Raw genomic sequence first — 26,282 nt, forward strand, 5'->3', positions numbered from 1 at the left:
AAAAAAAAAAAAAGTCGCATCCGTGGTTATGCCAACAACTCGGCTGCGAATTCAATATTACGACTAAACTGAAATCAAAGACAAGAGCGGCATCGCATGTACAAGGCACCTGACAATGAGCATGCAGCGAATGCATTTCGAAGCGCACGGGCGCGCGCGTCGTCTGCTCCGTCAGCAGTGGCGCACTCCGGTTCACCGCAGCGCCACCGCGGCGATCATTCAGCGGCAGCCCCCGCCGCGGCCGGCGGACGACAGACTAGCAATATTTCTAGGGACCCTACTTGTACCTACTTCTGCCATGCTTGCTTGCACCACGTGCTCGTTTGTTTACAGCGCGGTGGCATGGTCGCATGGTCCACAACCTGCTTTGCTTAGGATGTGGCACAATCTTTGAACATGCTTTTGAACCGTTAACTCTGAACCTGTGAACTGTAGCGTGAATAATAATATCATCGAATGCTTAATTGTCATGGCATTAGCTTTTAGTAGTAGTGAACATGCTGCGATTGAACGCACCGTCGATGTGTCGGCTGACGCTGTTAACCCAACGGAAGACAATTCTGAGCTCGAGTTCAAGTACGAGATTCAGCGCTGCGTATCTTGGATCTGCGACAATGACTTTCGAAAGGTAAAGACCTTGAAACTAAATTAATACAGTTAATTGGGCTTATAACGCGAGCAGACGAAAAGCAAAACAACACTGACCGGCAGCTGATCGAAGGGGTAATGGGGGAAAAAGAAAACGCAGCCAGAATAAAAAAGATAACAAATCATGCATGTGTCTCCAGACATGTCCCCTGCTACCCATGCTACCCAATTCTTGGCCGATCCCCCTCTGTGGGTATGTGCCATAAGTTAATTGGACAACAACATGTCCCCTCTCACTCGCAGACCACTCGGCGGATAGATGTCACACGCGTGCTTATTTATTCTTGTGAATATGACGGGGCTCCGGAACCTCTCACCGAAACAAAATTGTTTTTTCAAGCAAGTGCTTTAACCCTCGCTGCATTTATTGGGGTGCTTGATTAGATTTGAGGATGAAATTTAGCCCCGAGACCGCCTGTGTACCGAACATTTTCCAGTTTCCGAGCCAGTTTTCTCAATGTAGAGCGGGAGCTGTCCACTCTGGCCGTTCCGACTGAATGTCCCGACTGAAAATTTAAAGTGGTTTGCCAGTCTCGCCAAAGAGATATCCAGCACTCTTGGAACTACGTTTGATATCAGGGCACTCATCATTGAGTGCTCCAGAGGGAGATGCAAGTCCAAACCTGTTTTGTTTAAAAATTTTGAAGACATCTACAGTGCACCTGTATCCATACTTGTCAACAGATACCTGATCTTGGCCGATCAGTGTATCGGCTCAAGCACAGGCCTGGCTCTGCCTGGACCCCTAAAAAAATCTGCCATACCCATTGTGGCCTGTCCTATAGGCCTGTTCCACACTTTTTGTTGGGCTCGAGGCCATGCAGTGCTCTAATCTTTGTCGACATGACTAGGACGTGATGATCCCACACACACACACAAAATAGAGAATGTTGGCATTCGGTGAGCAAGACCTGCGCTCATGCTGTCTATTGTTGCAGGTGGCCTTGCAGTTCCCAGATGAAATGCTGGCTGACTCAGTCCGAGTAACACTGGCACTTGGGCGTGGCACTGATGCTGAACTGTTTATTCTTGGCGACACATCTTATGGAAGGTATGCACTGCATTCAGAGGGGAGGTCTCGGTAAGAGCAGTGATGAATGCCGGCTGCTTCCCATCTCCCCCTCCATTGTGTGAAGTGAAACTAGTGGGCAGCGGAATGTGGAAGTTCCACTCTGAGATGTACTTTGCCCTCATGGTGAAAAAAAAAAAAAAAAAAAGATTCATGTATCTCATTTCTCTAGGGTTCCTTATAAGGAAGGCAGCTTCCACATGGCTTAAATGGCTGTGGCTCTCAGACTTGCTTCTCATTTACTTTGCCTGAGCATTAAAACCATGAATGGGCAGGAAATGAAAAAGAAGAAAAAAAAGCGATAGACAACATTTTACACACTTGATCATTTAGTAAAAACTAGTCTCGCTGATTCATAATACACGCAGTGCCAGTGGTGCTGGGGAGTTGACCGCAGAAAAGCATAGGCAGCAATGAACCACCTGCAGCAGGATTACCTTAAACTGCACTGGGACCATGTTAGTAGAGCCCTGTGTGCACCTGTGCAACTTATCCGAGATGAAATTTCTGCCCACCAGCAAGTGCTTGTCGCATGGTTGTGAGTTCCAGTCTCGCCCATGGTTGGAGGTAAAATGCAAAAACGCCTATGCCCTCTGCAATGTAGGCGCATGTTAAAGAGCCCAAGGTGGTCTTCAATCTAAACTGAAAAAAAAAAAAATAATAAATAAAAGAAGAAGAAGATGCAAGTGCACTGAATTGCGTAAATGTTGCATAGAACAAAGTGGTGGCATAGAGGTACAGCATCCACCTCGCATGCAAGAGGACATACTCAGTGCTAACCAAGGAAGTCGACCTTAGCGTAGAGGCAGTAAACAATAATTTCAGAGATATCATCACTGAGTGCGCGGTAGAAGTAGGCAGTAGAATTGTTAGAGAGCATACTGATAAACTTTCTAAGGAAACGAAAGATTTGCTTAAGAAACGCCAAAGTATGAAAGCCTCAAACCCAACAGACCGGGCAGAACTGGCAGAGATATCAAAGCTAATCAATACGCGTAAATTGGCCGACATAAGAAAGTATAACATGGGGAAAATTGAGCATGCTCTAAAGAATGGTCTTAGCCTATAGCGGTAAAGAGGAAGTTAGGCATAGGGACAAGGCAGGCAGTGTCATTACTAACATGGGCAAAACAATCAAGGTAGCCAAAGAGTTTTATACGGATCTCTGCGGTAGCCATAGTAGTCAGGACAAAAATGAAATTGGCTGTAATAAAGAGCAATCACACGTTCAGCCAGTAACAAAGAAGGAGGTTAAGAAAGCCTTAGAAGCTATGAAAAGGGGGAAAACAGTTGGGGAGGATCAGGTAACTTGATGAATTAACAGCGCTAAAAACGAGGACGAAGAGCAAGAAGCAAACAGGACGGGTGCTGACTCACAACTGAAATTTATTGAATAAAACAAAATAAAAACCCACGCCAAGCCGCACTAAACTGCACACTAAACAAATACCAAGTCATGACGACCCAGCACACGTGCCATGTTCAAGAAATCCAACCTCATTATCGGTTAAAGCGGTTGATGGGTCATTGACACATTCTTCACCTAATCGAATTATATGTCTGGCCTCAATGATTTCCCGGTTAATCTGTGCCCAATGGGCATCCAAAATATGTGTCTGTGGAAGAAAAGGATGACAGCCATCACACCCTTTAAAATGTGCAACCAGATTAGAGCCTCTACCAATCTGTAATGATCTCTCATGCTCTTGTAACCGAACATTCCTACAGCTGCTCGTTTGACTCGCGTACACTTTATTACAAGATAACGAAATCCTGTATACCACTCCCATTTTACATAGAACATAGGAATACTCATGCTTCACCTGACACGTATTTCATTCCTGGACCTTTTTCGCTGCTTTGTTATTAATTATGCTACATATTTTTGATAGTTTATTTGCTGCTGAGAAAACTACACGAACATCATACCTTCTGACCACATTTTTCAAATTGTGTAATTGATCATGCACATATGGCAGGGCCACATATCTTTTTGTATCTCTCTGTCCAGCCCTCTCCTGCTCCCGTGAACCTGTGCACGACCGTTTTACTATTTTGATCAGTTTATCACATGTTCTTTATAGGACGTGAACAGGAAATCCTGCGTTCGCTAACCTAGATAGTTGTTCATTAAAGCTGGTTCGCATACTATGAAAGCATGATTTTGACAGGACTGCCCCCAGGCTGGACACAGTGATGCCACCTTTTACAAACTTAGAATGTTGCGACCCTAATCTAGCAGCGGCTTTGCGCTCCTAGGCGAATACCGCCAACAAACATGATGTGCACAAAACTTCAAGGTGAGGTCTAGAAAGCGCAGTTCATTCTCTAAAGACATATTTTGGATGCCCATCTCAGCACAGATTAACCAGGAAATCACTGAGGCCAGGCATATCATGCGATTAGGTGAAGAATGTGTCAGTGACCCGTCAATCGCATCAAAAAAGTGATGAAGTTGGATTTCTTGAACTTAACATTTCTCATGACTTGGTATTTTTCAGGACTTGGTGTCGTCATGACTTGGTATTTGAATAGTGTGTGGTTTAGTATGGCTTGGCTTGGGCTTTTATTCTGTGTTTTATTCAATAAACTTCAGTTGAAGTCAACGCCCGTCCTGTTTGCTTCTTGCTCTTCTTCCTCGATCATGTCACCATACCAACTAGCCCAGGTGTCTCTTCTATCAGGTAACTACAGATTTGTTGAAGGACGAAGGGGATATCATGCTAGAAAAACTGGTATATGCAATGTCCGATGACGTCGAAAATACCTGAATCATGGAGGAACGCTAAAAATTATATTAATTCATAACAAAGGGGATGCTAAGGACACAAAAAATTTCAGACCAATCAGCTTACTATCAGTTACTTACAAGGTATTTACCGAGGTAATCGCTAATAGGATCAGGACAACCTTAGACTTTAATCAACCAAAAGACCAAGCAGGATTTCGGGAAGGGTACTCTACCATCAGTCATACCCGCACTATAAACTGGGTGATAGAAAAGTGCTTGAAATATAACCAGCCCCTATACTTATTAATGATTGACTGCGAGAAAGCATTTGATTCGGTCGAAACCTCAGCGGTCATTCAGGCATTGCGAGATCAGGGTGTAGGTGAGCCATATATGAAAGTACTGGAAAATATCTATAGTAGCTGCACAGGAAAGTGATAAAATTCCAATTAAGAAAGGTGTTAGGCAAGGAGACACAATCTCCCCAGTGCTATTTACAGCTTGCTTAGAGAGAGTATTCAAAGGCATGGAATGGGAGCAGTTAGACATCGGGGTCGATGGAGATTATCTCAGTAATTTGTGATTCGCTGATGACATTGCCTTGTTAAGTAGCTCTGGGGACCAAGTGCAACTAATGATAAATGATTGAGGCAGGAGAAGCAGAAAGGTAGGCTTAAATATTTATAGTATGCAGAAGACTAAGATAATGCTGAACAGTCTAGGAAAGGAACAGCAGTTTAGCATAGGTAGCAAAGCCTCGGGAGTGGTAAACAAATCTACTTAGGACAGGTATTGACCGCAGATCCGGACCATGAAAAGGAAATAATTAGGAGAATAAGATTGGGATGGAGCGCATTCGGAAAGTACTCAAACATTATGACTAGCAGCTTACCGGTATCACTCAAGAGGGAAGTGTATAACAATTTTGTTCTACCGGTACTGACCTATGAGGCTGAGACGTAGATGTTAACGAAAAGGGTTGTACTTACGTTGAGGACGACGCAGAGGGCGATGGAATGGAAAATGGTAGGTGTAACATTAAGAGATATTAAGCGTGCAGAGTGGGTCAGAGAAATAGCTCAAGTTACTGACGTTCTAGTCAAAATCAAGGAGAAATGGGCATGGGCAGGGCTTGTAGCGTGTAGAAAGGACAACCAATGGTCGCTTAGGGTAACAAGTTACAAATTGGATACGAAGGGAAGGAAAGCATAGCAGGGGGCGACAGAAAGTTAGGTGTGCAGATGAGGTTAAGAAGTTCGCAGGGTTAAAGTGGACGCAGCTAGCACAGGACCAGGTTAATTGGAGGAGTATGGGGGAGGCCTTCACCCTGCCGTGGGTATAGTGCCGCTGATGATGATGATGATGCACAGAATTGCTTTTTCAAAATGGGTTTTAACTTGACATGCATCTTGTAGCTAGCTGACTGTCACTGAGCAGCTGTTATGGTATACCATTTGATTAAGTAGCCCAGCCGTGCATTTTGATGTACCTTGCCTGCCTCTGTAGGCTTCACGTGGTCACCAGTTCCCTGGTGGAGCATGTTTCCTCTGTTGCTAGTCAAGGCGCTTATATTTTTTGCCAAGGTTTGCTTATACTCAAAACCACTGGCCTTATTACTTTGTGGAGGCTCTTCTCTAATGCAGTCGCAGCCAAGACCAGTCATTGTAATCACTTCCAGAAAGGGGTAATTGAAAATGGAGCCTTTATTGCACTTTTCATCGAGTAAGTTGGCAATGAAAATCAAGTCAGGTTATCATTTTTTGAAAATGGATGTTGGCTAGTTTTCCTCTTCACTCTTTTGCAACCTTACAGTGGCTATTTTTCTTCTGCTTTCCGCCCTCTTCTAAGAATTTTTAAGGTGTGCAACGGGGTAGCTCTGGGACTGTCTTACCTGGCTCCATCTGTAGCATAGCGTTCACCCACAGCAAGCACACCGCGCGCCTTCCCATATGCCATAAACAATACACATAGCACCAATATCTGGCTCTGCACCATGATAATGCGTGTGGTGGTGCCGTGTAAATTGCAGATGCAGCCCCAGAGGCTTCCAGCCGCAAATCAACCAGAAGGCACACCTTTGCACATACACTGCTTATAGTCTACAGCATCTGGCACATGAAGCAGCCATGATGCCGAGATGTCACCAGATCTTTGCTGATGCAACACAATGCTGCCCCACCTCTTCTGCACTGCCAAGACAGCATCACCCCTGTGATGATGTGTGAAACTCTTCTCTCCTCCTTGCACAGAAGCATGTTGTAAATTTTCTTTATGCGAAACCGTTTCTTGGCTCATGAGTGGCACGAACAGGGATTATGGAGAGAGCATGTCCGCACAGGTTGTCAGCAGAGAAAAAACATTGCTGCGACTGGATTTCAATCCTGTGCCAGAACAAATGGATCAGCTTCCCTCTTCAGGCATGAGAGCACTATACTATCGTCGCAGCTGATCACACCTTGTGTAAAACTTCAACACACTCTCGTGTTCTGCAGTAAACATTGTCGTCTTGATGAAGTTCCCACTGCAACATGCTCTCGCAATGTGCAGTCAACATCGTCATCTTCTTGAAGTTACGCCTCTGTCACTCCTTCATTTAACTTGGGTGATTAGGCCACACACTTGTGCCATCTGGCTTAGTGCAGCCAATGTCCGCTAGCATAGTGTCGGGTGAATCTGCCTGACACAACTTGCAAGGCATTACTGTGCCTAAGTAGACTTAAGGACACCCCTTAAATTTATATGATAATATATATGATAATTATATGTAATATCTATATTATATTACACTCCAGCCCACTTATAACGAACTTGATCATCACGCGGCATTTGTTCGTTGTATCCAAAGTTCGTAGTAAGTGGACCACCTATAATACGGGCAACAAGAGCGAGCGAAACAAAAGTTAACTTATTTTTGAAAAAAGTCTGTCATGCATGTCTGCTTCTTCAAAGCTGATCGCATCACTGCCATTTCTAATTTTTTCAGCGCGGTAATATGTTCATCACCAAGGCCTCTGCTGCACACGAGTTCCTTAAGCGACACGATGTAACCAATTGCGGTTGAAGCGTTCACAGCAACTGGCGGTAGAGCAGCACCCTCATCATCGTCCTCGTCGGTCTCTGGGCAGTCAGGAAGGGCTCGCACTTCACGCACAATAGCTTTGTCAGTGCATGGTTCCACAATGTCGGCGTCGTCATCAGCAGAAACGAAATCGGCCCAGGCAACGTCAGGTCCGGCCAGCCGCGTGTCAACGGCGCGTTGCCACAAGTCCTCGTGTGACCGGTAGAGCCATCCATTGCCTGGGCTGAAATCGGGAAAGTCCAAAAGGAAGGTGAAGTCTTTAGCCTTGGAGAGCATCAGCAGTTCACTGATCGGAACGTTGCGAGACCGGGCGTCAGCGAACCACTTCAGCAGTGCGTCCTCAACGTCCGCGTAGGTTGCCTTCCGAAGGCGCTTTCTAGTCGTTGGGTCAGCATTCACGGTAGCACCAAGAATCTTTCGACGGTCCGTACTTTTTGACCAGTTCGCAGTTTTTTGCATCTTGAGAAGTTCATTAACAATGGCCATCTTCATTGCGATGTCGACAGCTTTCCTTTTAGCACCTAAAGAGGTTGGCGTACAGTCCTTCATCGCACCAGGCGCAAGTCAAGCCCTTGGGCTCGCGCGTTGAGGCAGCCTTCAACTCCCCGATCTGGGAAAGGCACGGATGCGGCAACGATGTCAACGCAGTGCCATTGCACAGAAATAATCGACGGCGCAATGCCCTCAGCGCGGGGTGGCAACGGAGCAACAAATGGAGAACCGGTTTGAGCCGGTAGAGCAGGCGCCTGACTTTCCGGATTGGCCGACGCAGATCACGTGGATGCATCACAGCGACGCGGGCGGCGCCACTTTCTCTTTCGTCACCGCGCGCACTTTTTCGTTTTCATTTTTCAACACGCGCTTTTTCTTTTTTTACTTTATTTTACCCGCAAAGGAGCGCTGGGGGACGCTTTGTGCGCTCTGTGTTCGTGTCGTGTCAGGCGAACACAAAGTGCGCGAAATTCGCCTGCCGCGGGTTCGCAGTCGAGCGAAACCGTGCCAAACACCGCCGGCTCAGTCAACTACGGAGGCCCGACAGCTTCGCGTTCGCTCTAACCGAGTGTTGAGGCCACAACAGTTCGTTCTACGTGAGACACTGTGCCATCGCCCAATATATATTTTGACGGTAGCACCGCCCTCGTTCGTACTAAGCGAGCGTTCGTTATATCTGCGGCTGTTATAAGTGGGCTGGACTGTATTTATATGCTATTTTTATTTATAATAGGTTTGGGCACATGTCGTCACTTCTTGCAAAAGCTCAGCTTTTTACCCTAAGCGAAAGAAACTGTGCCTAAAAGTTTTGTTTCACTCGATCAACGGTCATTATTGAGAAGGCGTTTCACATATAATTTCTTTTTCTACTGGATATTCCAGAAGATAAAGGCACATGCTAACGATAACTCCGTACTCCACTTGCAATAACTGCTTCAAGCATTCTTTCTTTCCCAGGACTATTACTGGATGGAATAAGCTAGACAACGAGACTGTTTTGCTACCATGCCTCAGTGTGTGACCCTAAGCGTTACAGTGTTTCTATTTGCCATGATTTATTTTGTTTCAGTTGTTGCTTTGTATTGAACTTCGTATGCCTGTCTCCTATCTTGTCTGCTTGTTGCCTATAATATTATGCACCATATTTTATCCAAACCTGCTAAAATCTCATATGGTATTGCAATATTTGTAAATAAAAATAAATAAAATTTTGACAGTGGCGTCGCCATGGGATTGTCATGGTTCATGGTCGCTGCGAAAGTTCATCATAACTGAAGCAGCAAACAAACGTAGGGGAAGTGAGAGGCATCGTTATGAGATACACAAGAAGGGAGCCAACAGCCACTGATACAAATGAAAGCATAATATAATGTACTTGCGGAGATAATTGATAAGCAAGTAGAAGAATAAAACTACCACCTTCCACCAATGGCATGTGGTTGGTTCTTTTTAAATTTTATTTCCTAGCCAGTCGTCTCCATGATTACATTTTACGCTTTTCTTTGTGTCAGTGGCTGTTGGATCTCTTCCTGCGTATAATAATCGAAGTACACACGAAACAGCAGATGACTTTTACATAAATTCGTGTAGGCAACCAACAAAGTTTTCCAGATTGTTCTTCTTTTCTTGGGCAACTTATTGTGCTGTATAGTCTTGATATTGTATCTGTAACAACCCTGCTTAGTAAAATAACCTTTGGTTGCATCTGCTCCATTCCTGCAAATATTCAAACTTTCATCGACAATGCCTGGCGACATCTCACAGCTAGTGAGAAATTGGGAGTGGATGAGCTGAAATAATTGATGACTGACCATTGCCATGCACTAAATGAAGTGGCCATCACCTTGGTCTAGTGTACCTATATTTATCTGCGATGGCATGTCTGCAGTTGCTGTGTGGACGAAGTGGCTGCTGAGCATGTGGCGGCCGATGCCATCATCCACTTTGGCCACTCGTGCCTGAGTGTGCCATCAAGGCTTCCCGTGCTGCTGGTCTTTGGACGGTCGCCATGCGTCACACAAGGATTGGGGGCGCTGCAGGATTTCTTTCCCGACCCAGACACCCGGATAGCAGTGCTGTTTGACACACAGTATGAACACTGCAGGGGTACGTATGTATGGCTCAAAAAACCACCATGACAGAGCATGCAGCTCCAATGGTTTGTGGTTACAACAGGCAGCAGCTGTCCTAGGAGAAATAGGTGTCACTCATAGGTGTCACGCATGTGAGCATGTGACAAGCTAAGGCAACTCAATGGCAAAGCAGATATCAATAGTGACAAGTTGTATGGCAACAGCTATTGCCACCACAGCTTTGTTGACGAAACTGGCTGTGCATTGAGTGTAGCTGTAACCAGGAGTGGACCCAAGGGAAGAGGGCAGTTTTTGGCAACGCACTGATTGCTTTTGCCAGCCGAAGCATGTACAGGACAGAAAGCAGGAACCACCTGGAGTTTAGCCATGTCCATCAAGTACCTGTGAAGTCTTGTCAGATAGCCGAACAGTGCAACCAAAACTGGAAGGAGCCCATGCAGGTCAAGGATGGATGGATGAAAACAACTTTATTTAATAAAAAAAAAAAAAGTCTTCCAGGGTGGTCTCCTACTAGTCCAGGAGTCCACGGGCTTTGGCTTCACATAGAGCCCGATCGACCAGCCATTTCTGACCGGCGGGTTGAGCTGTCCGCAAAGCAGCCTCCCAGGAAGAAAAGGTGGGATGGGGGATGGGGGGCACTGCCTGGGGGGAAGACATTCCCACAGGTAGTGGAAAAGTGAGGATTTTGGCTCGCCACAGGTGTCGCAGTTAGGGGGCAAGCAAGGGTGAAGGCATGAGAGACGGTAGGGGGAAATGAAACAATTCGTCTGCAATTGTCGCCATGTAGCACTGGATAAGGGTGACAAGGTGCTGTGGGGTGGTGGTAGTGTCATGCGCTTGTGTTTGTAGAATGTGGTGATTTGGTGGCATGTAGAAAGGACCGATGCGGCCTCCTGCGCGGAGTTGGGTGCCTGATCATCCGGGGCTCGGGTAGAGAGTTCTCGAGCCAGCGCATGAACGCGCTCATTACCGGGGATCGAGGCATGCCCTGGGATCCACGTTAGATTAACCGTTCGGTCGAGAGAGGTGGCGGTGGTAAGAATATGATGCGCGGCCGGTGTCGCCACGCCGTTTAGGTAGTGGCGGTATGCCGCCTGAGAATCTGTACAAATTTCGGTAATAGCTTCGTCAATGGCTGAATGGGCAAGCGCGAGTGCGATGGCGGCTCCTTCCGCTTCTGCAGGCGAATTAGTTCGAATAGTGGCGGCGGCCCCCACTCTGCCATCTTCGTAGGCAGCGACTGCAGTGAAAAATCCAACTTTAGAATTCCCTGCCGCGTCGACATAGAGGATATCAGAGCGGTTGCGGTATCTTTTGGTGTAATAGCTGGCTCTAACTTTCCGTCTTCCCTGATAAAGGCAAGCGCCCATGTTGCGTGGTAGGGGCTTCTGGTATATGTGATCCTGCGTGCCCGGAGAGATCATGAAAGGTGTAGCACTTGCTGAGGTGGCGATGGGTGGATTGAGACGGAGTTGTCGCAGTAGGCATCGTCCTGTTTCCGTGCGACTCAGGCGGACTAATTGGTTGGTGCGTTGAGCTTCTATTAATTCGTTCACTGTATTGTGAGTACCAGTGGCCAGCAGACGTTCTGTGCTAACCGTCCGTGGAAGACGTAGGGCGGAGGTTACGGCCATGCGTATTAGAATGTCCGCCTGCTCTATTTGGCGCTGAGTGAGTATATGATATGGGAGGTGGTATGTGATTCGGCTAATGATTAACGCATTGGTCATATTGAGGGTTTCGCGTTCCGACAGCCCATGGTTGCGCGCAGCCACACGCCTGATTAGTCCAGCAACCTGCTTAGTCTGTCTTTGCAAGAGTTGAAGGGTGGCGGTTGCATCAAGTGCGTTGTTAATGAGAAGGCCGAGAATCTTCATCTGAGACACAATGGGCACTGGGTTTCCGTACATGTGAAGTTCAATGGGGGGATCACCGGGTAAGGGTTTAAGCTGCATTAGTTCCGGTTTAGTTGGGGAGCATCGGAGGCCTGTGTTTTCTAGATAGGTGGTGGTGATGTCTATGGCAGACTGCAAGATACCCTGGGCTGTTCCAAGGGATCCGCTTGTTGTCCAGAGGGTTATATCATCTGCATATAAGGCTGTGTGGAGCTCTGGGATAGCAGCAAGGGCCTTTGCTAATGGCGCTAGGGCAACGTTAAAAAGTAGCGGTGATAGGACCGCCCCTTGAGGTGTTCCGCGGTTAGGCAGGGGGAAAGGCTGGGAGGCAATATCCCCAAGGTAAAGTTGTGCCGTGCGGCCCTGATGAAAGGCCCGAACATACTGCCATATGCGCGTGCCGCAGCCCGTGGTGGCTAATGTCGTCAGGATATGGTCATGGCTTATCGTGTCGAATGCCTTGTGAATATCCAGGGCCAGTATGGCGCGCGTAGAGGCTGTACGGCGCTTAGTGTGTAAGAGAGACTCTTTAAGGGCGAGAAGTACGTCTTGTGCCGAGAGGTTTAGGCGGAATCCAAATTGAACATGGGAGAGAAAGCCTGTTGCTTCTAGGAACGGTTGCAGACGATTGAGAATGACATGCTCGAAGAGCTTGCCGACACAACTCGTTAAGGATATAGGGCGCAGGTTTTGAAGAGTGAGGGATTTGCCCGGTTTGGGTATAAATCGCATGCTGGCGTGGGTCCAGGTTGATGGGAGCGTCCCAGCGTGCCAGTGGTTATTAAAGAGTTCTGTGAGTTTCTGGAGAGAGACTTCGTCCAGATTGAGTAATGCCTTGTACGTTATGCCGTCCGGTCCTGGCGCCGTGGAGCGGCGAATCTTAAGGAGTGCTCGGCGAACGTCACTTAAGGTGATGTCAGCATCAAGTTCGGAGTTAGGCAGTGGTGGATTTAGTGGATCTGCTGACTGAAGGGATATGGGTATATAGGTGTCCCGTAGTTGACCAATTACGTCGGTGCCTTTTTGGAGTTCTAGCTGTATCAGACGTTGTGTGTTTACTTGTGTCTGTGCTTTAGTGGTTGTTGGATCTAAAAGAGCGCGTAGGAGGGCCCACGTGCGTTTAGTGCTTAATGTACCCTTGAGGTCGTTACAAAAGGTTGCCCAGTTTGCACGGGCTAAGGTGTTGGCGTATTCTTCTGCCTCATGAGTGAGAGCGGCTATGCGGAGTCTCAATTTACAATTGTGTCGCTGGTGACGCCAGCGTTTGAGAAGTCCCTGTCGGGCCTCCCATAGATGAGCCAGGTGCGGATCAACCTGCGGTGCAGTAGGAGTATTGTTAATGCGTTTGCTGTTCACCCGGATGGCCTCCACCAGGCGGTCTGTCCAGTCGGTGACAGTAGGGACTTCGATAGAGTCAGCTGCCAAGTATGAGCGCAATTTATCCCAGTCGGTGAGAAGGTGTGTGCGAGGGCTGAAAATCTTGGAATCGTTAGCGATAGTAGTGGACACTGGGAAGTGGTCACTCCCAAGGCTGTCTTGTAGCACCATATGAGATTTAACAATTAAATTTGGTGAGGCCCATGTGAGGTCCGGCGTGGTATCACGAGTGACACTTGTGCCGATGCGAGTAGGTACAGTGGGGTTTGTGATCAGGCCGAGGTTGTGATCAGCCATTGCGGTAGATATTAGGTTACCTTTGGGTGCGTCTGAGGTGTATCCCCATTGCGTGTGGCGTGCATTAAAGTCCCCCACCACAAGGAGTTGTGAGGGGCAAAAGGAGCCCAGGATTCCCGGAATAGATCTGCCTTTATCTTTAGGGTTGCTGTATATGTTAATAATTGTGAGGCTGCTTGTTTGCCCGCGTGAGCTGTGCTCTGTCGCGGTATATTGAGTGTCTTTACTGTCAGGCGTGCTTGTCGGTGTGCGGTCTAGCACCGGCATTGATGCGAGTGTGAGGATTGCCGTACGTGACGTAAGGGCTGCTGTCCGATAACCACGGATATGAATGCGATTTGTTTCCGTCTCTTGCAGAGCGATGACATGCGGGGGATTAGGGGACTCTGCGATATATGCTGCTAGTTGCGCTTGTTTTCTGCGTATGCTGCGGCAGTTTCATTGCCAAATTATTGTTTCTGTTTGCGTAGTGGATTGGCGTCGCTGCCGACGTTTTCGCGTGCTATTGTTCTGTGCCATGTTGCTGAGCTGCAGACGCTGAATGAGAGCAGGCTTCGGGTTGAACTACGCGCTGCTTGCGAGGCAATTCCTGATGGGGTACAAGTTCGAAAAGCTTGTTGATGCCGGCTTCATGTTTGTCCAAGCGTGTGTTGATCGTGGCTTCTATCCTCTCGGTCATGGATTGTATGAGCTGTGCCTGGGCTTGTATGAGCTGTTTCTGCATCGCTCCGATTTGTTCGGCAGCTATGGTGTTGATTATACTAGTAACTTCTGACCGAAATTCGGCGGAACATATATATTGTTTCACTGCCTCTTGAGGTGTAATGGGAAGAATGGGAGGGTTAGGGGTTGGATTGGGTGAAGTAGCGGAGGCTGCTTGGACGGACAACTCACCTTTTTTAGCAGAGCCGGCTCCTTTCTCGGGTGTGGCTTGCCGCGCCGACAGCGCCTCCTGGGTCTCCTTGATGCGAGCTGAGGACTCACTGGCTTTCGACGTAGATGCTTCAGACTCGGGGTCTCGAACGCCAGACACTATGTCACGAACGCCGGATGAGGGACCACGGACGCTAGCTTCTTTAGGTCAAGTCAGCCCTATTGATATAGCGTCTGTGTTGATGTACATGCAGAGTCAGTCGTGGTGACTTCTCCTGTTAGTGAGATGACACAAATACACTACATCTGTCCCTCTACGTAAGGGGCTATTTAGTCACCTTTGAATGTTAAAGCCTATAAACTAAACCAAGCCAATCGATATAGGGGAATTTTTGTGTTCAGATGCTGGATTTTAGAAAATTTGCAAATAAGTGGCTTAATCATATGCTCAAGTACTCCTATCACAGTTTTCAATCTTTGGCATGTCATTTCACATCATTCCTTACCTATGTTTCCTATTATTCCTATCATGGGAACTGATGTTTTTCTTTCATATTGTGCGACCCTGTACATAGGGGCCATCTCTTTGTGGTTTGTGGGCAGCACATAGTTGCTAAAGGCAAATAGAGTTTTCTTTTGTCCCTGCAAACCTCTTAATTATGCAGAAGCCTAATGCTTATTCTTTCTGCGGTTTCAGTATACTTGTAGTGCTGATGATGAAAGGTATTCATTTAATCTGTGCCACAGCTGTTGATGCATTGGCAAGTGCAGTGTCGGCCAGGATGGCATCTGGTGTGCGTTGCTTGAAGCCATCTCTATTCCTCAAGCGTGCACCTGTATTAACAAGTGCAGTATGCCTTGCACCGATTAAAGGTAGCAGCGTCGACAACTGGGCTGGTTGGTGCAAAATAGCTCAATAGCGCCATGGTGCTGATTTCCCACCTATCAATACTGCCGCTTTCAGTGACAAGCATTCAATGCTGTGCTGCAGGTGATGTCTTTGAAAAGATCTCGTCCTTGTTCAGAAAGGCCGTCTGCTCTGAGCTGGTTGTTCCGTCCACCACTCAAATGGATGCCAACAGCACGGGTACTGTCCAGAGGTGTTCTCGAAGAATTCTGCTTCCGGAGAACAGCAGCATTGCCGACTACTCTGTACTGTTTGTTGGACCTGAAAATGCAACACTGACAAATATTGTGCTCACCTTCAGTGAGAGTGCATGCTACTCGTTTGACCCACGTAGCCAGCAGATCCGCAAGGAGACCCTGGCTGTCAACCGTCAACTCATGCGGCGCTACTACCTCATCGAGAGGGCAAAGGATGCCTCCGTGGTGGGGATTCTCGTGGGCACCTTGGGCGTGCGCAGTTACCTGTCAGTGGTTGAGCACCTCAAGAGAGTGATCCGGGCTGCTGGAAAGCGGCCGTACGTCCTCGCTGTCGGCAAGCCCAACGTCGCCAAGCTTGCCAACTTCCAAGAGGTTGATGTGCACGTGCTCATTGCATGCCCAGAGAATGCGCTACTGCTTGACTGCAAGGAGTTCTTCCGACCCATCATAACCCCCTTTGAGCTTGAAGTGGCCCTGAACCCTTCACGGGAGTGGAGCCACAAGTTTTCCACAGCGTTTGACGACATTCTACCCGGTGAGTGGCCTTATCATGCTTCGCACTGAACTAGTAGTTGATGTTCTCTTTGCTTTTTCCTTACCTTAGGAAAAGTGATTAATTTCAATAGGTCTGAGTCAGAAATTTTTCTTACACTATGTACGAGTTTGGAGCGACGTAAAGGACATGGAAACGATTGTGCTTTTTGAAGGCTTTTATTTCAACCCAGATACATGTTACAAATGTTGAAAAAATAATTGCCAAATATAAAAAGTTGAAAACTTGGAAAAATTGTAATAACAAGATAATTTAAATGTTCTAATATGCATAAAATGTTTTAGTTAGAGCAATAATTCTTTTTTTAACTTACATTAAAACTCAGCTCCAAAATATTTCTGACACTATGCGAGCAAAGGCTGTTTCAAGCGTGCAAAGGATTTTCTCTTCAATACAATGTGATATGTTGAAATATAGCGTGATGAATTTCTAACATATAAAGCTTTAACTGAGAATAATTTTGAAGAAGTCAATTACTGTTCTGTAATCACTTGCACTTCAGAATGCAGTAACTTAAATTGCAATCGGTTACTTACTTTCTGTAATGTGCTCAAGACTGAGCATTACCCTCTCTGGCAGTGGAAGCAGGTCACGGCAGCGGACTCGACTATGCCATAACTCTCGGTTATCAGCTTACATAGTTCATTACACGTCAGTTACAATATTACCATGCATAAATACACTCTTTGAAAAGTTAATAGCTAAGAGATTAACAGACTTCACAAAAGAGTATGATACACACACCCCTAGTCAACATGGTTTCTATAAACTTTATTTTGCCAATACAGTGGTACTTTCAGTGGCAGAAATTGTTAGCAGTGTGTTAAACAATAATTAAGTTGCCATAGGCGTATTTCTAAATATAGAAAGAAGGTTTTGACTCAGTAGGTTATAACACTCCTAAACAACTAACTACCCTTGTGTCCTATAAAGCACACAGCCAATTTTATATGCTATTGATGCAGCTTTTTTACACCAATTAACCCAGTCCTGTGCTATCTGCATCCACTTTATCCCCATAAACTTCCTAACCTCGTCTGTTCGCCTAATTTACTGCCGCCCCCTGCTATGCTTTCCTTCCCTTGGAATCCTAGTTCGTTACCTTTGGCGACCAGCTGTTTCCTCTCTTCAGACTAATCTCCTGCCCATGCCCATTTCTTCTTTGATTTCAAGTAGAACATCATTAACTTGAGTTATTTCTCTGACCTACTCTGCCCGCTTCCTATCTCTTAAAGCTACGCCTTCCATTTTCCGTTCCATAGTCCTCTGCGTTGTCCTCAACTTAATTAGAATCGTTTTCGTTAGCCTCCACATTTCAGCCCCATAGGTGAGTACAGGTAAGATGCAACTGTTGTATACTTTCCTCTTGAGCAATACAGGTAAGCTTCTAGTCTTAATCTGAGAGTACTTGCCAAATACACACCATCCCAATCTTATTCTCATAGTTATGTCCTTCTCATGGTCCGGATCTACTGTAACTACCTGTCCTAAGTTGGCATATTCACCTACCACTTCCAGTGCCTCGCTACCTATTGTAGACTGCTGTTCCTTCTGGGAATGTTGAATATTACCATAGTCTTCTGCACGTTAATTTGTGTGTGATCTATTTCAGTGTATTTCATTGTTACTTACATACTGCATCCAGTCAAGGGGCTTCACTCGCACATTGTACCTCACACCGCTCATTACTGTCCAGGAAAGATCATTAAGAATAACAGTATATTGGTACCTTGGCACTTGTCATCGGAATCACTCTTCAGAGACTGTAACGTCATGCATTCCCAAATAATGCACGATTGCAAACCTGCACTTTTGGTGAACACCATTACAAACACATACATCTTGCAATTCTTCCATTCCGATACTACCTTCATGATACAGTAGACACTCTGATAGCAGTAATCTCAATCTACCTAAAACACCCAATGTATACCAATTGCAAACAGTAGCATTTGTCAGTGCTAAAGTTTGGAACATCTTTCATTCAGTATTAAGTCCATCTTGAACATTGCATCTGCTCTAAGAAAAACACCTGCTACGAGAGCAGTTCACCTCCCCCATCTACTGAAATGTTTATATGTTGTTCATATAAGGAACTGCCTAAAAATATTGCATTTTTGTAATGGATCCATAACTAGCCACCGGCTGAAGATCTGGGTGCCTTCATCAACGTGAACTCTGTGTATCTTTTCTGTGCAATAATAAAGAAAATAAAAATAAATGTGGGAGCATTGGTGATCGCATGCTTTGAAGCTGACTTTTCACAGAGAATAACATTTATTTATGTTTATGGATTTATTGGAATCTTGGAGTCTTTTGGCTCAAAGCCCAGAATATTTCTTACTGCAAGAAAGGATGGCTTTTCTTTTTTAGAGCAGCATGGCTGCACTTGGGTGGATGCCTGTGAGCAGTCACTCTGTTACACGCCACCTCGGAAATTTTCCCGAAGCACCAAGCTAGCAGTAGGATCCACCCCCACCAATCTGTTCATTGTGGCAGCAGGGATCCATTTCTGTGACTTCATACTCAGCAACCTTAAAGTAATGCATTTGGAACTAGACATTGACGTTTAATGTTTGGGTTATGTTACACCATTTGTGGGCTTAGCATATCGCTTGCACACGTTCAGCCCCCTCAGTGTGCTTGAGACTCCCCCTTCTCTTCCGACAGGTGGGCCACTGTACCAAGAGCTAGGAGAGGCGCCAACACAGCCCGAGTATGATGTGTCGCTGGTGACAGGCAGGCTCCGCAGCATCGGTGTGGTGTCTGAGGAGGGCGCCATTGAGAGCATCAAGGCCAGCGGCACACTGGTCACTAAGGAGGGCAAGGTGGCTGTGCCTGGACTCCATGTCGCTGCTGCAGGTAATGCACACCTCTCTTATTTCTTGCTGGATTTAGAAAGAATCCGGCAGTCATGGAGGCATAGGATAGCATTACTTTGTTACTTATTCCTGCTGTAAGATGGGGCTTTATTGAAAAGTAATGGGAACGCAGGAACAGCAGCAAAGGCAGTCCACAGTCAGCCTGGCCAAACACTGAGCACATGTGTTGATACCAGTGCCGCTGAAAATAATGTTCGGAATGATCTTGTTTATTTTTCCCGGGGAGAAAGAGGAGCCACTGTAACAACTTACAGCTCGGGTAACATGGCGGGATCATAGTAAAGCTTTAGGTGCTGGATGGAAACTGTCGCTCATCCACACCGGCAGTGATCAGGCATCTCAGGCATCAAACGTTGCACAGTGCAGTGAACAGGAGAAATGCTTTCCAGAACACGATAGGAGCCGTGATACTTGGCAAGCAGTTTTGGGTGCTCGATGGAATTCGGAGCCGCACAAGACTGGCAGAGCATTATGGTGTCGTGTAATGGTTATCGTGGTGGGGTTTCTAATGGTACTACGTTTCGGCCATGAGTGAGCAGGTGATCAGGCAACAGTCCTGTGCATATCAGACTGCTTCAGAAACAGCAGTATAGGCAACCTGCAGTGGCCAGGCAGTGCTAGTGGAGCGCAGCGTTCAGTAATTTGAGACAGCCGGCGTGGTCGAGTTGCATTCGCATTGTACGGCAGGGGTCATGTCGGCTTTTATTTTCTGCTGTTTTAAGGCCATCGAATATGTTGAGAGCTACTTCCAATCACCAATACTGGCGAAAGGACACAGCCTGTTTGAGAATGGTCACATTTAGAATGTGAACAATGTTGATGTCACCGCAAAGTATGCCCTGCTGACGATGGTACAACCGCGCGCACAACATTGAGGCTGGGCTACATGTACGCGAAAACTCGCTCGAGCACGACGGCAGCAAGTGTCGTGAACAGAAATGGTGTGTCGCTTGGCTCGTCGCTCGGATCTGCTGAAATAGAAAATTTCGCTGGTTCGTACTGCTGCTAATTTCACATGCTCTCTTTTTTATTTTCTAGCAATGCAATATTATTGTGCATTGCCGTGGAAATTTCACGCTTTGCACAAACAGTGGTGAATGGCCGAGGATTCAACAAACATCTAATCGCAACCAAAAAATAAAAGGTCACATGTTTACTTGTAAGCGCAAATTAACACGTTAAAATACTTCAATTCTTGCTATTGTTATGACTGTTGCATTTGCAAATAGTTTTGCAGTGTACTATGCCAGCAATACAGAGCGTCATCGCCGTTGCATGTTGCCATCGATTCTTTCTATCGTGAGCATGTATCTTCCCCAATACGCAACGGAGCGAACGATAATCGCTTTCCCTGCTTCACCTCGTCGCGTCGCTCTCTTTCTCGCTTACATGCAACTCGGTCTTTAACGGTCAGAGCTTTTAATTTACCTGTCCTTGTTTGATTACAGTAGCATGATAATTTCCTCGCGGTTTTGATGACGAACACTTGTTCGTGGTGCGCAGCTTTCGACAGGGAGGTTACAGGGAGGCAGATGCAGTTCCCACTACGGACGTCGTGGCGATTGCAAGCACTTCGCGGTTGTAGCATGCGTCGTAAACGAAAACGGGCGAAGATTTTGTACCTCTGTTCCGGAAGCATAGGCCGGCGGACAAGTTGGCACTCAATGACAAAATTACCATACGTGAAGTCATTAGAGTTATGATTTAACTGTTGCTATACTAATGATGGAACGCTCTATCGGCTAGGAAAAGAAACTCTTGAGCAGCTTGAGTAGTCTGTGCAAGAAAAGTTTGGCGCAGAACTATAGAATGAAGTTCCTGCTCCACGTACACGGTCTCATGGGCTTCCACATACTGCAGTTCGACTTGTTCAGCACCTTAACCTTTTCGCTGTCACGAACGTACCGGTACGTTTTCGTGCTTCCCCCCTACAGTGTCACCGACGTACTGGTACTGTACGTTCTCTATCGTGCATTCAAAACTTTGCGCGTGGACAGGCTGCACCATCTAACGAATCTTTCTACAAGTTCGTATTTTCGCCTCGTGTTGTGTTGGTGCATATATACTAAAGAGTATGGAGCGACCACCCCTGCCCCTGCCACCTTCTTTGCTGGAGGGCGCGGTCGCTCTATCGCGCTAAGCGATCATGCGGCGCGCGCTTCGCAATGCGTGTGTGCGGTTACGAGTTCAACGGTTGTTCTGCCATTTGCCGTAGGTTAGCAGATTTTTATTTTTATTCCGTTGGCGTGTCTGCTACGACGCATTACGATCAGGGGCTCGCACTGTTGCCTTTCCTGTAGGTTGACACATAACTTGATTGCTGCTTTGCTTTCGCTTTCTCTTGCCGCGCCCTTGCTTGCGGCTAGTAGCAGCAAAGGAGGTTGTTTTAGCCTCTTTCCCTCCCTCTGTCATCTTGATTTCATAACGTGCCATTTATCTCCGCTGTGTGGGGCACCGAAAGTGCACCCTCTGTGGGTGCGGTTACTTTCGGATGGCTGACCACACGGGACCTTCCACTGCAGACTTTAGCGATGGCTCTTTTGATTATAAATATGTGTCGAGCCCGAATTCGGTCTCTTAAGAAGTATCGAGCAGTTTTTTACTTATGTTATCCTCATCTATCTAATTTATAATCAGGCTTGTAATAATTATGATGTTAATTAACATCTGCAGAACACTGAAATGTGCATATTCCGTTGACTATGTTATTTGTATAGCAATCATAATCAAATATAAATCGCTATGCTCGTTCCCTGAAACCAAGCCGACACTGAGGGTGCATCATGGCCAGAAATGCCCGACAGCGAAAGGGTTAAAAACTAATTTACATATAGTAATTATGCTTGTCCAAATCTGTACTAGAAGTTTTGAGTGTATTTTTGGTTTAAGGTTCCGAATGACATTGCATTAGAGGTGCGGTTGAGAGAGCTCACGGGCATTTTTTTTTTTTTTTTAAAATTTCGCCTCCAATGAAATGTGGCGAGAATTCGATGCGGCGGCTATGCGGTTTTCTTGCTTTTCTGGACTTTACGTTTTTTAAAAGACAGACGTCACTCGATCCTGCACGGGATATACCAGTATGCGCCAAATTTTACAGCACAGAGTGTGTACTGTAAAGAGTGCCCGGCAACCCGAGTCAGAAGTTTGTACCGTTTTCTCCACTCAACCGGCAATCATCTTATTTACCCTTGGCATCTGTATGCCATTGACCCCATTAGCCAATGAATTCAGTTACTTTATTCTCTCACAGCAACATATCCTCTTCTCTTGTCACGTTTCCCAAGTCCCCCCCACAAGCAGTACTCTTTGGTCCCCTGCATGATTGTGGCAGTCTTTCTTGCAGCACCTGTACTTATTTTTATTCTTGTTCGCATCTGTAGCAGTCGAAGCATCGCACGAGATGCTTAAGCCACTAAATAAGTAAATCACACTCACTGGGATAAAAAAACGTGAACGCAAAAGGAGCACAGCGATCACAACATACAGTCGAACCCGGATATATCGAACTCGAAAGGGATCGCGAAATAGTTCGATATATGGATAATTCGATATACAAAAATCGGCTTGTGACGGCACTTACGATGCCAAAAAACGATACCGTATTTGTCGCGTAATCAACCCACTCGCATAATGAACCCACCCTCCACTTTTGCACCAGAGAATTTAAAAAAAAAAAAAAAAGTGTTAAGGCCAGCTCGCTCACATGCAAGCGATTGAGCGATCTCAGCGACGAGCGCACAGAGCAAAAAATTTCATGGAACTGCGTCCCTCTCGCTGCTCGAGCCACCGCGGCAGCTCAAAACAAGGTTTCTGTGCCGCCGTGGCAGAAATCGCGAGCGTTTTCGCTTGCATGTCGATGGCACGCGCGTCACTCCGTTTCGGTCCTCTCATCCACAGCTCATTTCTTGGCGGCTTTCCAAGATGCTGCGCAGCGTGATAACGTCGGGGCGTGTTTATCTTTTGATAGCTCCTGCGGTGGCGGGGAGCGAACTTGGCAGAGTGCCCGTGAAGGCTTGATTGCACAAGCCTGGTTCAATTTATCGCGCCTCATGATCGCAGCAGCTGACCGCGTGCTTTCGTTGATTCATACATGCAAGGATAAACGACTCCCGCAAAAAAAAAAAAAAAAAAAAAAAAACCTGCCGTTTCTTAACGTCCGAACAGCACAACGATAAGAAAGGATGACTCGCAAAAAAAAAAAGAGATAGAGAGAGAGCGAGCTGCCGCTTTTTAACTCTCCGCAGGCGCCATAGCCACATCAGCCGCCGCGCGCAGAGGGTTCGCAACAAACGCTGCAGAAAACATCCGACGCCTGTCTGAAAACGGCTGAGTTGGCTTGGCGCATGCGTAGCGCGTGCTGAAGGAGAGAGATAGCTCTGCAAAAGGATGGGCACACCTACGCACATGGCTTGCAAACGTCATGTGTTGGCGCGCCGGAAACGATAATTGCAGATGCGCGCCTTTGGGGAATGGGTGCGGCGCTGCCCAGATCAGCCGTCACCGAACTGTCCCCTGTCATTCCTTCCGCGCGTGGCTTGAAAACGTCACGCGGCAAACGGCCAAGGGTGATGCGATCGTCTTTGGGGAAGGCACATTTTCCAGTGCGTGGTGCGAAGTTCGATATATCGAACGACCGGTGAAATTAAGTTCTCGAACGACCGGTGAAATTAAGTTCGATATATGACGCGGCTTTCCTATACTTTTACATGGGGTTTTCAAGGGGATATTCCGCGAGTTCGATATAACCAAAATTCGATATATCCGGGTTCGACTGTATACGGCGTCTGCTCCTGGGCCGCCTTATTGCTAGCTCCCGTCGGCCGCTAGGTGGCGCCACATGTCTCAGCAAACTCTTAGCAAGGTGTCTATACTCCGGTGCTTAAGTTTGGTGAGGAGAATGGTATTGAAGGGTGACAACTGTAAAGGAAGAAAAGAGAAGCCAATAGTGACCTGCATATTGTAAGCCCTTACGAAAGGACAAGATCCCAATTGAAGTGGTTGGATGAGACATGCATAGTGCACGTGTCGCCACGGGTACAGTAAAATCGTCCGGTGAGCCTGTTAGTCTGTGGATGATAGGCTGACCTGGTTCGATCAACTATATTGCACTTGTGCGCAGGGCTTTTACAACTCCATACAAGTTCACTGAACAGTTCATGAGGTGTGCCATGGCAGAAGATGGCTTGCTGCAAAATGAAGGAGCTACATCTTATGCTGTGGTAGATAGAAGAGCAGTGGTTTATGCATACTTTTTCAGGTGATCAATCGTGATGATGGTCTTGCTGGCTGCGGTGTACAGAAACAGTCCCTGTAAATCAATGCTAATGCAGTCAAAGGGCTATGGTGGACAATGTAATGGCTGAAACGCTCTAGTAAAAGGACGATTGGGTGGCTTCCAGCGTTGATACAGGCAAGGTGTTAGCAGACATATTGACACAGTCATGCATGCTTCCCCAGTAGTAACACAGTTGGATCTGGGTGTATGCCTTGAACACTCCCATGTGACCATGGGCCAGCAGGAAATGTTCAGACTTAGCATCTCTGTCATCATCAGTTTGCGAGTGCAACAGGTGTACGCATCTTTGAAATGGAGCAATAGCTGTCATGTTATGGCAAATATGATGGCGGCTGGTAGGCCTGCAACTCCGTACTCGTTTTGGCAGCAGCCACTCAAGTCAGTGTTGCGGCCGCACTTACTCTAGCCGAGCAGGTGCTGTACACTCACAGCACATTTAAGAACTAGTGCTGCCAGTGGAAGCCAAATCAAAAAGACCATTAAAGGATCTGCGCGAAGTGGCTGCTCCTGCCAACTCAGACTTGCAGCTCTCCCACCAATCAGTGCTTGGCCAGGTCACCCGTTTTCGACATTTGCACTCAAGTGCCAACTTTGTGGAGAATGCTGGTGCTTTAATCTGCTGCAATTGCACTTGAATAATACCGATGGTCACCAGTACGAACAGCTTGATACTGTTTGTTTGCACTCTTGCTGTGAGCATATTGAGGCAACCTGGAGTTAAGCAGCAGAAAGCTCTTTTTTTTATCTTCACTGCTTCTGCAAGTGGCCTGATGCAAAGTTCATTGCAAGGACTGCTGTGTACCATCATCTAGCAAGGCTCACCTAGTGCAGCAAATGTGTACAGGGTTGATCACACTGCTCTAGAGTGCTCAAGTGAAATTGCAAAGCAGGTTTCGACTTTTGCCAAATATGGTTGCACTCTAGCCTAGCCACAAGCTAATACGAACCACAGACGCAGTGGAGTTAACGTTTTACTTGCAGCCCATCACACTGCTCGATCACTCCGGGCAAATGTGGCCGACCCCGTGCTTGTTTATTCCAGCAAAAAGAAGCAGAAAATAGGAACTTGGCATCTTTTCAATAAATGAAGACTTTTTTGTGACACCTGAGCTGTCACTGTGCAGGAGGTTGAGTATATTGGCAAGAAATGTGGACAGCATAAAAGTGCATGTGTGTGGCAATGTTCTCCTTGCCAGAATGGGAGACAAGCCACTTGCAAGCAGAAAGTGCCTTTAGTGGACTTCTCAGCTTCATACATGGCACTACCTTTCTGCAAAGCTGGCCATGCACTTTGTCAGGAGTCAAACGTCTTTCAGTGTCCTGCACTTTGTCTTGCAAGCAATGTCAGTGCATGTTAAAGGACCCCAGGCGGACAAAACTTTCGGAGCCCTCCACTATAGCATCTCTCACAGCCTGAGTTTCTTTGGGACGTTAAACCCCATAAACCAAGCACTTTGTCTTGCACTGAGAACTAGGCTGGCACATCCATTCGACAAACAGTGGCTGACCACCACCAGTGAACATTGTAATCGCAGGGTTGAGCAACTGAACATCTAGTCTGTGTTCAGATCAAAGCCTCGAGTGAGGCACAAGTAAGTGACTTCTTCCACATGTGGCACCAAAGAACAGCTGCATTTTATTGCTGTTGCAGGTGAGTATCTGATGCAGCGCACGTGGCAGGGGCTGGATCCTTGTCCTGGCCAGACACCACCTGCGGACGTCACGAGGGGCCAGGTGGGACTGGCTGCTGGATACCAGGGGGAGGGTGATGGACAGAAGCCCTCACCTGCTGCACTGGATGACGCTTGAGCTGCGACTGAACCCCCAAATGCTGCTACAATGGCGGTGCAAAGCGAAAGCCTCTAGTATAAAACTGCTGCCACACACTTGTAA

The 26,282-nt window shown here is 46.8% G+C and overlaps 1 protein-coding gene across 1 annotated transcript; it reads left to right on the forward strand.

Annotated features, from left to right (window-relative positions):
* The first annotated feature begins 303 nt into the window (after positions 1–303).
* On the forward strand, positions 304–26,282 carry Dph2 (Diphthamide biosynthesis 2). Its single transcript, XM_084576214.1, has 6 exons — positions 304–628; positions 1,587–1,699; positions 9,908–10,125; positions 15,546–16,193; positions 18,882–19,073; positions 26,041–26,282. Exons 1-6 carry the CDS (start codon positions 470–472, stop codon positions 26,196–26,198), a joined length of 1,488 nt encoding a protein of 495 aa, XP_084432340.1. The 5' UTR covers positions 304–469; the 3' UTR covers positions 26,199–26,282.

Source organism: Amblyomma maculatum, chromosome 8, assembly GCF_055883805.1.
Source record: "Amblyomma maculatum isolate TAMU_Amacu chromosome 8, ASM5588380v1, whole genome shotgun sequence".
Classification (NCBI taxonomy): Eukaryota; Metazoa; Arthropoda; class Arachnida; order Ixodida; family Ixodidae; genus Amblyomma; species Amblyomma maculatum.

Bases quoted from the DNA above. Each gene is read 5' to 3' on its own strand.
- Dph2 (XM_084576214.1), top strand. From the start codon at position 470: ATGGCATTAGCTTTTAGTAGTAGTGAACATGCTGCGATTGAACGCACC. The intron at 1,700-9,907 runs GTATGCACTGCA...GCATGTCTGCAG, and splicing joins GGCGACACATCTTATGGAAG to TTGCTGTGTGGACGAAGTGG. The intron at 19,074-26,040 runs GTAATGCACACC...TTGCTGTTGCAG, and splicing joins ACTCCATGTCGCTGCTGCAG to GTGAGTATCTGATGCAGCGC.